We start from the raw sequence: 13,548 nt of genomic DNA on the forward strand, positions 1-13,548 counted from the left end.
AGACAGCTAATCAGTAATAGTGGGACATCCATCACTGTGGTTATTGTTCATAGGTAAGTCATAAGGCTAGCTGCCCTTGCAGGCCATTTTATGCCTAGCCAATTTCCCTTTCCAAGTTGAGAATCAAAGCCTATCCCATCAGACTTTGAGGTAAGCACCTTAACCATTATATCAGCCCCCATTCCATTGTTAGCCTTGACCTGTGGTGCACGGGACAAAGTCCTGACTATAGTCTAGGTGAATGGGTTTGATTAACAGCCCTGATCCTGGGGGAGGCAGGCAGAGATGCCGACAATTGAAGAGGGTTGGCCTGATCACCTCTCGTGGAAGGTGGGGAAGGATGTACACACTCAGGAGCTCACCAGTAGTATGATTTTTCTGGCGGAGACCTGAGAAACCACCATTTCTGCCTCGAGGAGGGTGTGGCACTGAATGAGAGGAAACACTCCTTGTGGTGGTGAGAGGACTCCTTTCTCTAAAGCCCATTCATCAGTGCTTTGTTGGGTGTGTGCAGTGGAATAGGATGGTAAAAAGAAAAAGAAAAAAAATCAAACCATCTCTTAATGATGTCTGAATGGTGGTCTCCTCTGTACAATCCACACACCAGTAATATGAAACAAATGGGCCAATTAGTCAGGAATGGGACTATTGATTGGCAGACAGTCGAGACAAAGAATGATAAAAATAATCCATCTCTTTGCCAGTCTCCTTCTTTGAAATTGACCTTGAACCTAGCCAGGCATGTTGTTGTTTTTCTAATCCCCTTTTTCTTTACATAATATGTTTGAAGTAGGAATGTCAAATCCTTGTCACTTGTACTTGTAGGGATTGCTTAAGTTTTACCTTCTCTAATACTCACTGAGTTGCATTTCTGGCACTTCACAGTATGAGCAGTATTTTTTGCCATTGCTATCATTCAAAGGTAACAGTTTTTTTTCCTGTCTTCTTTCTTTGTCGCCCAATTTTAACATCCATATATGATGTTATTGAAAGTACATAATTTGGACAAGTCAAATCATTGTACATAAAGATGCATCTCTGCACTTGAAGGTCTCATCTAAATCCTTCTTGGTCTATCTGACATGAGTGACTCTTTATTGGATTTCTTGACTGCTTGGCATGCCTGCTTCTATGATGATATGATCTTTGTATGATGTTAATCCACTTTGAATCCTATTTAGAGAAAGAGAAACAAAGAAAAGAAAGAAGGAAACCTTTCTTTATTTTATTTACCTTTCTTCTTTCACTTTTTCTGTTTTTGAAGTATGTTCTACTGCTCACTTAAAACTGAAACCAAAAAAGGAGAGATTGGCATCACATCCATCCATTCATAAAAGTTAAAAAAAAGCAATCCTGGCAGACTGCACTCCACAGAACCATTTATTAAAAAAAACATAATTATTTTTTAAGAATTGTTTGTATGGATTGGAATGTGCCATGGTTGATATTTTTAACTTTTATACTAATAATATGCCAGTTTTAGGGTTTGTTTTTTATCCCATCCATTCATCGCATCATTATTTTTATTCACACATTTTATTTGTTTCTATCAGCCCTCATCATGCATCTGTTTTGACTATAAAATCACCTGCTTACCCAGACATTTTCTTTTGACGTCACCTTTTCCTCCCAGCTGGTCTCCTAGGTCATCTACTTCATCTACACCAGCAAAATCGTTATCCTTGTGGTGAGTCTGCATTTGAGTCGCCTCCGAGATAGTTATGTTATATTCTGCATTGCTTCATCTAGATTTCTTAATGTCAATTCTTTGTCTTCTGAAAAATCTTAGTGTAGCCAAAATGACAGTGTCCATTGCAGCCTCCTCCATTTACACTCCAGCAACACATCCTCACACTGCAAGCCATGCCTCACTGCCATCTTGGCATCCCTGTACTGACAACTTTCTTTCAGGCTGCCATAGTATTGGCCCTTTCTCATAATAGTTAAAAATTCAATCAAGATTGTCCTTGGCTTTGCAAACGTAGCCTCAGTTACAGTCAGTCTTGTTTGTCACATTATCTAGCCTACTCCTTCCAAGATCCCATGTAGCCTTAGTTTCTGCTTCCATGTATTATCTTCCAGTTCTGTTTGTTGTTTCATTATTTCCAAATGATTTATCATCCCTCCTTTTTTTACCACAAATCGCATACTTTTGTTCTGTGGCAAGTTTCACGGTATGGAAATGGGTCTGCAACCACTTCACCTTATCAGGCATGGTTACCATAGTCACCTAATATAAATATTGAATAAATCTTTGAAAATGTGTAACTCAATTTATGTGGCCTCCAAGCTAATAATTACTTCAACACCATTCAGTCACAGTACCTTTTTTGGCTCTTTACCAGATACACATGGCACATCATGGCAGTTCCATTTCCAGTCATGAACAGCTTCTCCTCTGTTGTATTACAAAGTCACCATACAGTATACTTTTGTTGCTGTTTACTAAGGATCAACACCTTTAATCATTTACATGACCAGAGCTATATTGAACATAGTATTTTAACTTGAGTGGAAAGTGGTTTTAATGGCTCTCTAACTGGAGCTCCCAGAGGGGGGTATCCAGTTTTAAACGTACTGCACCATGTCCCCCCTACAGAAATATTAATAGGGTGAGACTAAGTGTTTATGTGTAACTTTCTGAAAAGATCTGGAGAAATTAAAAAAAGGGAGCAAGACTTTTTGGAAACTCCCCAAAATGAAGATATTGTCATACTCTCAGTCACACTGACCACTTGGGGGGCTGGACATTAGTCAGGTATCCAAGACTTGCACTCTCTCCTACATTTATTATTTTCTTTAAATGTGTCTGTTCAATATTTCAGGTCATTAACACAGGTCTCCACTTCCTTTTCACTTGTTACCACATTGTAGTTTGAATGCAAATGTTAGCTTTCTATTTTTTATAGCTTTTTATAACATTTTTACAAGCAAGCCAGACTTTTAGATGGCATGGAACTCCTCTTATGAACTTTTGTGTTTACTAGCAAAATTGCATCCATTTTTATCAAATCACTTCTTCAGCTAATTATTTACTACACAAATGCTCGGCTCCAGAGCCTCATGAACCCTCTGTTAGTAACCCAGAGACTGTGGTTACATTAGCATTTCACATGCTAAAGAAGTCTGACAATCCTTTAAATCTAGTCTTCGGTCTTAATACAATATTAACTTCAGATACTCTCAGGTCCTCAGGTATGCTTGATTTTAAAGGATAAAACATTTCTGTATTACAGATATAGTGACATACCTCATCAATGTTTTGGCTAATCTACAATCAAGTAATATTTATTTGACTTTTGCAGTTGTTTACCCGTAGAATGGATTAAAGTGAAACAGTATAATGCTATGTTCAGCATGTTGTTAGCATTCATTCTATAACCTGTGTTAGCAGTCTTTTGCATTGCCAAAAATACAGTAATGACAAAGGATAAAAATGCTCCTATTAAAATACAAGGGCCCCTTCACGTGCATTGTTAAATTGGGACACTGTTTTACTGGTTTGGTGGTACGCAGGTGGCTATTAAAATTCCCATTTTGATTCTAGGATTACCACCCCCCCCATAGTAAATGCTTATATTTTCCATACTTACTTAACTAGTAATCGTGGAAACACCTAAATGGAACATTGAGGCCTAACCTGTGTCAAAGTAAAACATGCGTCTAACTCATAAGGAACTAAGACAGAGCTTATATTTGCAGACTCAAGTACTGATTGGTTGGTTGGCAGTATGCTGCAGAATGTTACTGATAATAAAAATTAAAGATTCAACAGTGAGAGGAATTAAGGAAAAATAAATTGTTTACAAATAGTACACTAAGAAGAGAAATAGTCATACATGTATAACTTTCATTTAGATTTATGTTTTATGATTATTTTTACTTGTAGCAATGATCAGCACTTTAAGACATCACCAGTGGAACTCGGAGTGGACATGTCAGCAGTTTATCTGTTTTTTGAGAAAGTCAAGCAGCGTCCTTATATCTTTGAAGAGGTAATACACCTACACAAACACGCATGCATTTCTATGTATATATTATAATCTTTACGTATATGTATTTATATGCATGTTTTATATATATCTATATATATATATATATATATATATATATATATATATATATATATATATAGATGGATAGATATATATATGTGTACACACACACACACACACACACACACACACACACACACACACACACACACACACACACACACACACACACACAAATAAACAAAGATGTTAGAAACACATTTTCATATTTTGCAGGTTTGTATTAAGGTATAATTCTTTTATTGTATTTATGTTTTTTGAAAGAAGAATTTTAAATGATAAAGGAAGACATAAGAGTAGATAGTAAAGGAAGCTAGATGGGTGAATGAGTAACTGACTATATTTTGATGGTTTTATAGCATAGTTAGTATTTTTCTTTCAACCACTGCCCTCATACATGCAAAACAGTCACCACAGCTGGTTCAATGAACAAACATCATATGTCCATAACACTGTGGTACAACAGATTTAAGGCTGATATTTTCAACCTTTTTTTTCATAACTCTTTACAACCAAGCTTTTGTACTCGTAGCTCTCAGCCACTTTTTATATACAGGTCTAGGGACAGAATGACTGCTCAGGAAAGGCCTTCACACCTTTTTCAGCTGACAAGGCACTATTATCTATGCGATGCCTGCTGGAAGCAAAAGAGCTGGAAAGGGCAGTGAAAAAAGGTGGGAGAGAAGCATGTCAGTGAGATGGGACATTGTGCCTTGTGGTCACATGCCTGCCTGTGGCCATCCATTGAACAGTATGCCCAGCAAACCCCAGGCGAGCATCTTAAATGGATGATGACCCATTTCTGCCTAGTCTACTGCTTCTCCCTGGTTACCTTGCCTTTAGCCATTCAAGTCTCCATGAAGCTCCTCCCCTTCTGTAGAAATGGGATCCTGATATCTGCTAGAAAATAGCAATCGGTGTGTGTATACGCAAACTACAGCCTGCTCTTAAGAAGATATACAGGTTTGTTTTACTTGCAGACTCTCACAGCCATCATTACGACTTACTTTAAATGTCTATTCATAAATACTAGAGCCCTCCTCCTCCTCCTCCTTCTTCCTAGTTCTTTATTTTGAAAATCTTGATACAGGGCCAGTGTCCTCCCTTAAAATCCAAACTACAAATAAGACAGTAAATGTACACCCTTAGGGAGAACAGTGAAGAAAACATTATATATACCTTGCATTTTAAAACCACCTTTAGTGAAAGAGCCTTCTCTAAAATAAGCCCTTCCATACGGAATGGTCTCCTCATGAAGTAAAAAAAAAAACAAACTTGCAGCTCTTCAGGACAAAACTAAAGGAGCACCTAGCAAATGATGCAGTCTCCTCCTGGTTTTATGACATAGTTAAAGCGTATCCAGCTAAGTTCCACCACCTACATGTTTTCTCCATTTAGTTCTTATTTCAAGCAAATTGTAAATATATGTGTGTGTGTATGTATGTGTGTGTATATATATATATAAAAACACACACACACATTAAATTGTATATTTTTCTCTCACCAAAGCAGCAAAAAGCACAAATAACTGAATAAAATAAAAAATAAATAAATAAAAAAATCGCAATATCTGCTGGAAACCAACACTTTAATTTGAAACAAAACCTTGAGTAAGCGCTTTCATCTCTTCTACTTAAAACATAGAGACTTCTTCAGACTGAGGTACAAATAATCATTCTCCATATTTAAAATACATAGTGCATCGCATGATTTACTAAAAGTATCACATGATAAGACACGCATGATTAATGTAAAAACAAAGACTTTAGTGTTTCAACCCTTTTCTCTTTAAATACATAGTAAAATCCTTTCTATTTAAACCTTGTGGAAAGCAGGCACTCAACCTCAATTGCCAAAAGTATTCTTGAAGATATCAGAAGAAGTCTCTCCCCAGGATTCATGAACGTTGCGCCAGGCGGACGCATAGCGTAGGCGTTACAACGCCAAATATGGCCGCCGAGCGATTCAGGTACGATCCAATTCCACGTGCACTACCGGCGCGTCGGTTTGCGCCTCGGCGTAGGTATGCTAAACACCCCATGTGCGGTGTTGCACCATGCAAATGAAGGCATATAGCGATCCACGGTGGCGCAGGCGTAACATAAAGACGCGGCAATGTAAACCAAAAAAAAACGGTTTACATTTACCCAAACATGACATAGGAGTAACAGAAGGCTGTCACCATCAGGTATCACACTGTTGCCACATGCCAATGGTGAAAGACACATAGAATGTCAAAAGAAAACATGCACAACATGTAAATAATGACATAAATGATATGTCCACAGAAACTCACAGCAGAACCCCAGGACATGTCCGCGGAAGGTTCTAAACAATGAAATAATATGACAATGTCATAAAAGAGCAGTGTAATACACATCAGCTTCACAGCCACAATACACCATGGTATGCATGGAAAGCCACATCCACGGTGCAAGGGTTGCCAAGGAGTCGCGGCAGTGTTCGGCGCGGTAACTATGAATTAGTAGTCAATGCCATGCAAATGAGGCAGATAATACTGAATCGCAAAACCCCGCCGGTAAGGCTGTACCAAGCGGTGCAGCGGTAATACACCGAGGAGTGGCTCAGAGGGAATACATGTCACCTGCAGAGGGTGTGCCACTGTAGGAGGAAGCACATTGGAGCCCAGCAAACATGGGCTGTACATTGCACATCACAGCAGCAGGACGGCGTGTGGGGAAATAGTTGAGCTGAGAGCACACAATGCGCAGAGATGCATGTGCACGAGGATGACTACGTTCCCTTAACCCAGTCATGTGACGCCCACCCCGCCAACAACAACGGATACAGGAAGGTGATGCTGAGAATATGAGGAAATGCGGAAGCAGTGTAATTGGAGTAGTAATGAGCAATCAACAGTAATTAACCCACGAAGGCCAATTGGCGGCAGCTGACAACTCTGCATGCAGAAACCTGCAAAACGGGATAGGGGAGGCATATGAATGCAAAGAAAGTAGGGGAGGTAGCAGATTGCAAAGAGTGAAGAACTGACAGAGCAGAGCCAAGTAGACAGGCAGCATAACGGCGGCGGCAGACAAAACGCACAATATGCCATGTCCCAGAAACTACACATGACAGGGCTCTGCAGGATGCAAGCTAGGAGATAGTAGGCGCAACGTGCAGAAACAGTAAGGTAAGGTCGAAAGCTAATCCAATGCAGGCAAGAGTAATGCAACACCAAAGGCAACAGCGTTGCAGTGCCAACGGTAAAACACGGAAGATAATCCCCAGATACGGCCGCACAGACACACCCTATGACATCACCGGGTGTACAGCACAACAGTATAAAGTGTGAATGCACACAACACACAGCCGTGTATTCCCAAATGCCGCACTATAGGTGTAAACACAAGGGAAACTTTTAAAATGTACATGTTGGGTGCCGCTGTGGCCGTGATCCATCAGCATGTGTTAGAGACAGACGGAGTCCAAAGATGCAGATTAGCAACTGCTTTAAATAATCCCCAGAAGTCCCAATAGGGAAGTATCTCCACTTTATTGTCAGAATGACACCACCATAACAGGTAGATCACGAGCACTTTCGCCCGGTCTTACCGGGCATTTTCAAGTGTAATTAGCAGAAACATATAACTAAATAAATAATAATACATATTTTAATAATAAAGTTAATAATATGTTATTTGGACAATAGCTTCTGCTATTGACATACAATGCTGTGGGTGGTGCCGGTTACCATACATATGGCTTTCTCAAAAGCCGACTTCACATTTTAAACACTAGTGTGGTCTCCTTTAAGGCCCCTGAGCCAGTGGTGAACATTACTCAAGCCACTGAATCACTTACATATGCCTTCTACCAGCACCTACAGGACTGCATGGATCAGGCAATCCCTTACACAACTGTGAGTCTTTGTACCAATGCCAAGCATCCAGTGTGGTGTACCCCAGCCATACACAAGCTCTACAACGAGGAGGTAGCTACTACAAGACAGAGCAGACTCCTTGTGAGGTATGACACCCTTGCTCATAATATGTGAAGAACTACAAGCTCTCATGACATCATCCGGGGCAGGTCCGACAGATATATCACCAAGGACTCGACAGACAATCATACGGCCTTCTTTAGCTATGTTGGACACCTGGGAGGACACTCCCAGATATGCTCTGACTGGGTTCACAATGATGTGAAGTTTACTGAACATACACACATTGCCAACATACTGGCTGACAGGTTCGGTGAAGACATCTCCACCCCCTCCCCCCCACATGGAGAGATGTCTGTACCAGAAGATTGTGGCCCCCGAATGTTCTGTAACACACAGGTGGGACATGCTCTCTCCAAGGTAGTGAACACAGCATCCAAGGGACCAGATGGTGTCCCGGCTGTGTACTCCGCGATCTCATTGAGGAATTAGACCCACAGTTAGGACAGCTGTTTAATCTTAGCCTCACCTCAGGTAACGTACCCAAGTTGTGGTGCACGGCGACTGTAGTCCCACTTCACAGGGGCAGTGCCTCCACTGACCCTGGTTATTACCGTCCCATTAGCTTGAGAAGCCTTATCTGCAAAGACATGGGGAAGGATCATACTGGAGCTCATAGATGACAACATAGGGGACCTGCATACTTTGCATCCAACCCAGTTTGGCTTGGTCAAAGGCAGATCATGCGTTTAAAACTTGGTTGACGTTTTAGGAACAGTCACCAAGGCCATTGATGAGGGTCAGGCAGTCCATACAGCCTACCTCGACCTGGCAAAGGCCTTCAACACAATACCCCCCTCAGGTATCATTGATAAACCCATCGGCTTGGATGTGAACCCATACATCGCAAGATGGGTTGCAAACTGGCTAGGTGACACAACCCACACGGTCATAGTTGCTGGCACCATGTCAGACTCACTGCCAGTCACAGGCGGTGTCCCACGGGGCTCTGTCCTGGGTCCACTCTTTTTCTGCATCTACATTTCCAAAGTACAAGCAAACACAGGGGGGTTATGGCTGACATTGTTTGCAGATGACTGCGAACTGGGTGCCATAGTGGGACGGACATCTGACACAGATATCCTTCAGAGGGGCCTCACAGATATGGATATCTGCTGCCAGGGACATGGCCTACAGCTAAATGCCAGGTAATGCATAGTCATACCCATCGGGAAGAACAAGGTCACCCCTAGCCGCCATATGGGTGGCAATCCACTGAGCACAGAGGGAATTACCAGGGATCTGGGGACCCAGGTTGTCAGTCACCATTCGTTCGACACACACGTTGCTAACGTGGTTCGGTAGAATTTCTACATTGCCCACCTGATTGTGCAGGGATTCACATCTAGATCAGGGGAGGTCATCGTCTCCTTGTACTCATCACTCATTAGACCTATGATTGAGTACATTGCCCCATTCGGAAGGTATCTGACCCGACACCTGCAGCAGCTGGGAAGGCCCCATAGGTTCATTGTCAGATGGATGCAGGGTGTCAGGAATTTGTGTTATGCTGCCCGACTGTAAGGACTCCTGCTCCATTCAGTCACATACCACTTGTTCAGTGGTGACCTGTGCCTGACATACGAGGCCATGTCAACCCATATTTGATGACTATGCTTCACCTAATGGATCTACATCCCTCAGAACCACAGGGGCAGGTGACATGAACCTTGACACGGTCATTATTAGAATGTGTTGGAGGGACAGATACATCACCCAGACACTCACTATGCTGTGGAACAACATCCCAGTACATGTGAGGCAGAGAACCTTGCTGGCTTTGTTCGAGGGGGATCTTGTCCAATGGATGGGAGATTGCAGATATACCCCAGGGATTACATCATTGTCACTGCTTGACAGAGGTACAGCAATATAATAGGCATTTCATCTCCAGACTGGAGGGTTGGCAAAGGAAACATAACTATGGGCTAGGGTTATAGCTGCCCTTGGGTAGATAGCCTACTATGTACCTATGGACCTATGAACCTATGTTCATAGTTTGTCCCATTCACACTTGTCTATCCCCTATCCTCATTCATATGTGTATATTTCTGTGGCACATGATTGAATATGTATTACCTGCAGGTATGCTGTCTACAGTGCACATACGTCACGGTTGATTACAGTGTATCTGTGTACCTACCTCTGTGATACTGGGGACTACCACACATCCTTCACAGCATTACATGCATATGTCCATACTATTATTCTTTGGCCTGAGGGGGGTTGTTAGGGCAACGGTTACACGTGTCCCTGTTTGTGCACGCGTCATGGTGGTGTTTGACCAGCCTCCGTTGCTATCGTGGGATGGATGGTTGTGTTGGTGTGTGTTTGGGATGTGTTTCCACTGCCGGTACATCTGTGGGGGGTGGAGTTGGCAAATGTTCCTCTTTGCAGGGAGCCCCATCCTGGACATTTGTGTCATGCGTCAACACTTGGCACATGCCATATGTCCTGTGCTATTCCCACAGTCGTGTATGCCTTCCTGCATTACTACTGCATGTTACTGGCTGTTTGTATCTGGTACACATGGCTATTATGGTGGATAGCTTGGCCTATTCCCATGCTATGACATACCCATTCATCCAGGCATATACATGTTATTCCATCCTTTGCGTTGGCCGTGGGTGTTTGGCCATCCGGCAACGCTATTCTCAACGTGTGATGTCCCACCTTCACCTTCTGTGCCTATGGCACCCTGTTGGGGCATCCTGCTTGGTGGGCAGATGTTCCGCCATATGTGTTGTGTTTGACATGTCTGCATAGCTAATCATCAGTACGGTGGCTGAACATACTGCCTTGTCCAGATGTGTACAGTTATGGGCACCGTGGCGTGTGCACGCCTATGGGGTTTTGACAGGTCCATACCACATGTGGGATGTACACATTCTGCCGACACATTCACATGCAGCCATTTGGATATCTGTACCTGAGGTGGGATTTTAACATGTGGGGTACATATTTGCCCACGTGGCACTGCCTAGGACAATACTTCTTACTACATTTCAGGTATACCCATCGTGTGTAGGTGTGCAGCTGCGCAAGGCTGCTAGCTGGGTTCGGTGCACGGTCGTACATGGGTGTGGGTTACATGCTATGACAGGGCTGTTGTGTATTACATTTGCATGCATGGGTTCTGCTTCTGGATATTACGCTTAGGCATACGCCGTCTTATGTGTATGCGACGGGCATGTTGCTGGGTGTAGTACAGGTTGCTATGCACATGTTTGTCTGTGTTTAGGGTATCTGGTTTCCTTCTTGTTGTTATATCGACACGGCTACCCGGCTGTGTACTCTCACTACTGCTGGTGACCATGCCCATGTGGCTACTTCTATGTAGGTGTGGCGCGCTGACATGCTGCGGTACACCTTCACTGGGTATGCCCACTGACAGTGCATTGCGTGACGGACATGGTATTATGCGTATCCTTTGTTCCTTGGACGGGTACACTTTGGACTTCGTGGGTTAATGTTTGGTTCTCCGTTTTGTGTGAACGGGTACTATGTTGCATACTCTGCGTACGTTTCATTATCCACTGACCCTGGCTGGTGCGGTTACTATTGCAGGCGGCCTGTGGAAGTCAGCACTTTAGGTTGCTCATCGCCTGCCGGCTTGGCCACGCCTACGGCTGCATCCTACTTGGGCTCACTCACGTGCCCTCCGCACTTGTCTGTGGTTGCGGCGCGCACTCATTACTATGCATATGGCGCTGCTACGCCGATTATTCACTGCACTGCCGGTGTAAGCCTTACACCGAGCTTCATGAATCCCGGGGTCTGTGTTTTAATTAGAAGAGACGAAAGCACTTACTCGAGGTTTTGTTTCAAATTGAAGTGTTAGTTTCCAGCAGATATTGTGATTTTTTTATTTTTATTTTTTGTTTTATTTTTTTTAAATTGTGTATTTTTGTTATTAATTAATCTTCTTCTATTTGGTATTGCTTATTCTGTTTCAGTTTGTATATCCTTCTATTGTGAAATACATCCAATTTCTCCTATGTGTATTCCATGTTGTATATAAATGTCTACCTTACCTGCCATATATCCCAGGTCACTGCAGAAAAGGTTCTGCCAACCAGGCAACATTCCTGGTTATGAAACTACAATAATTAGCTGCTCTTTGTGGCCTAGCTGTGACTGATTCAATAGACATCTGGATACAGAAAGCCTATAAGTATATTTTTTGGCACTTAATCTGTTATCAGTGATATTCAGCAAAGCTGCTGCATTTATTAATTTGCTTGAGATTGCTTTTCTTGGTGTCTGCATTTTGTTTTAGTTAACACAACTGCTGCATTTATTAATTTTCTTAAGATTGCTTTTCTTGGTGTCTGCATTTTGTTCCCATCCCCCTGCCTCTCTATTGGTGTCTTGTTCTTATACTTGGTGGCTTTGCAGTTGCCCACCCCTACTGTAAATTTGATCTGGGACAGTCCTCCCAGTCTAGTGTCATTAGCTCATTCTACATAATACATAGACAACATTTGAGAAGGCCAACCCATTTAGGTTCTTAACTTTGAATTATCTTCTGGTCCTCCTTTCTCCCTTTCCACTTTACTAACAAAAAAAAAAAAAAAAAAAAATGCTAGAATCTTCTGACTGAGTGTGCTTCTCAAACAATCTGAAAATATAGAGCTGATATATTTTTTGGCACTTTTTAACTGTTCAGAGTTGAATAAAACAATAACTGAATTCAGTTCAGAGTACAGTTTGAATAAACTGCATTTATTTAAACTGTATTTGCTTTAATATTGCTACACACTCAAGTGTGCTAGCTTGCACTGCAATTGAATTGTTTTTAGTGCTGTTTTAGCTGCTTTTCTGCAAAAAAAAATTAAGCTTGTTTCCTGCCTTTCCTGTAACTAGTCTAGTCCTGATACAGATCTGTTTAAAGATACGTCATGGCAGTATAGTGAGTTACCTGTTGAGCTATTAGATTTGCTGTGATTATTAAGAGTTTATTGGTTGAGCAAAGATCTCTACCTGGAGAGTAGTGCTGCAGGGTCTCTCTTAGTGCTGGACATTTTCTGGTGCAGGTAAAAGACTATATGCACTAATAAGGTGTAAGTATGTTACATTTATGGGCAGCTCAAGCCAATTTAGTTTTGGGGCTTTGCACTGATAAGTCCTACGTGTAAGGATGGCAGCAAATTATGCTACTTTATTGTAATGGAGAGTTTAGCTTTAAGTGCAGTATTTAGGTTTATAAGCACAGATGAGGCATATAGAAGGGGTGGATGAAGGTAGTGAAGGTAGATGCTAATGTTTTGTGTTGCCTCATGCATCAGGCAGTGCTTGATTTTATAGAGGGAGCCAAGTTTCAAGTGTGTTTTTTTTAATGGCTTGCAATATGTGTTGATCATATTTGAGGTTATTGTCAATGAGGATGCCCAGAAATGTTGTTTTGGTTACAGTTTCAATGTTATATTGTTGGATGCGGTCATTTTGAAATATTGTGTTTCGTTTTGTTATTGTTTAGGAGTGAAGAGCATAGATTTTGTTTTTGGATTTTAAAGTATATTTGCATCA

At 41.9% G+C, this 13,548-nt stretch overlaps 1 protein-coding gene across 3 annotated transcripts in view; it reads left to right on the forward strand.

Moving 5' to 3' along the window:
- Positions 1-13,548, forward strand: part of LOC122793445 (probable E3 ubiquitin-protein ligase HERC4) — a 1,684,714-nt gene that overhangs the window by 297,789 nt on the left and 1,373,377 nt on the right. For 2 of the 3 annotated variants that reach the window (XM_044061443.1, XM_044061444.1), the window contains exon 11: positions 3,890-3,995. The exons of the other annotated variant lie outside the window; for it this stretch is intronic. In XM_044061443.1, coding sequence (XP_043917378.1) covers positions 3,890-3,995 — 106 coding nt within the window. The remainder of the gene's footprint in view (positions 1-3,889; positions 3,996-13,548) is intronic. 3 annotated transcript variants of the gene reach the window in all.

Source organism: Protopterus annectens, chromosome 2.part0, assembly GCF_019279795.1.
Source record: "Protopterus annectens isolate FY-2018-M chromosome 2.part0, PAN1.0, whole genome shotgun sequence".
Classification (NCBI taxonomy): domain Eukaryota; kingdom Metazoa; phylum Chordata; order Ceratodontiformes; family Protopteridae; genus Protopterus; species Protopterus annectens.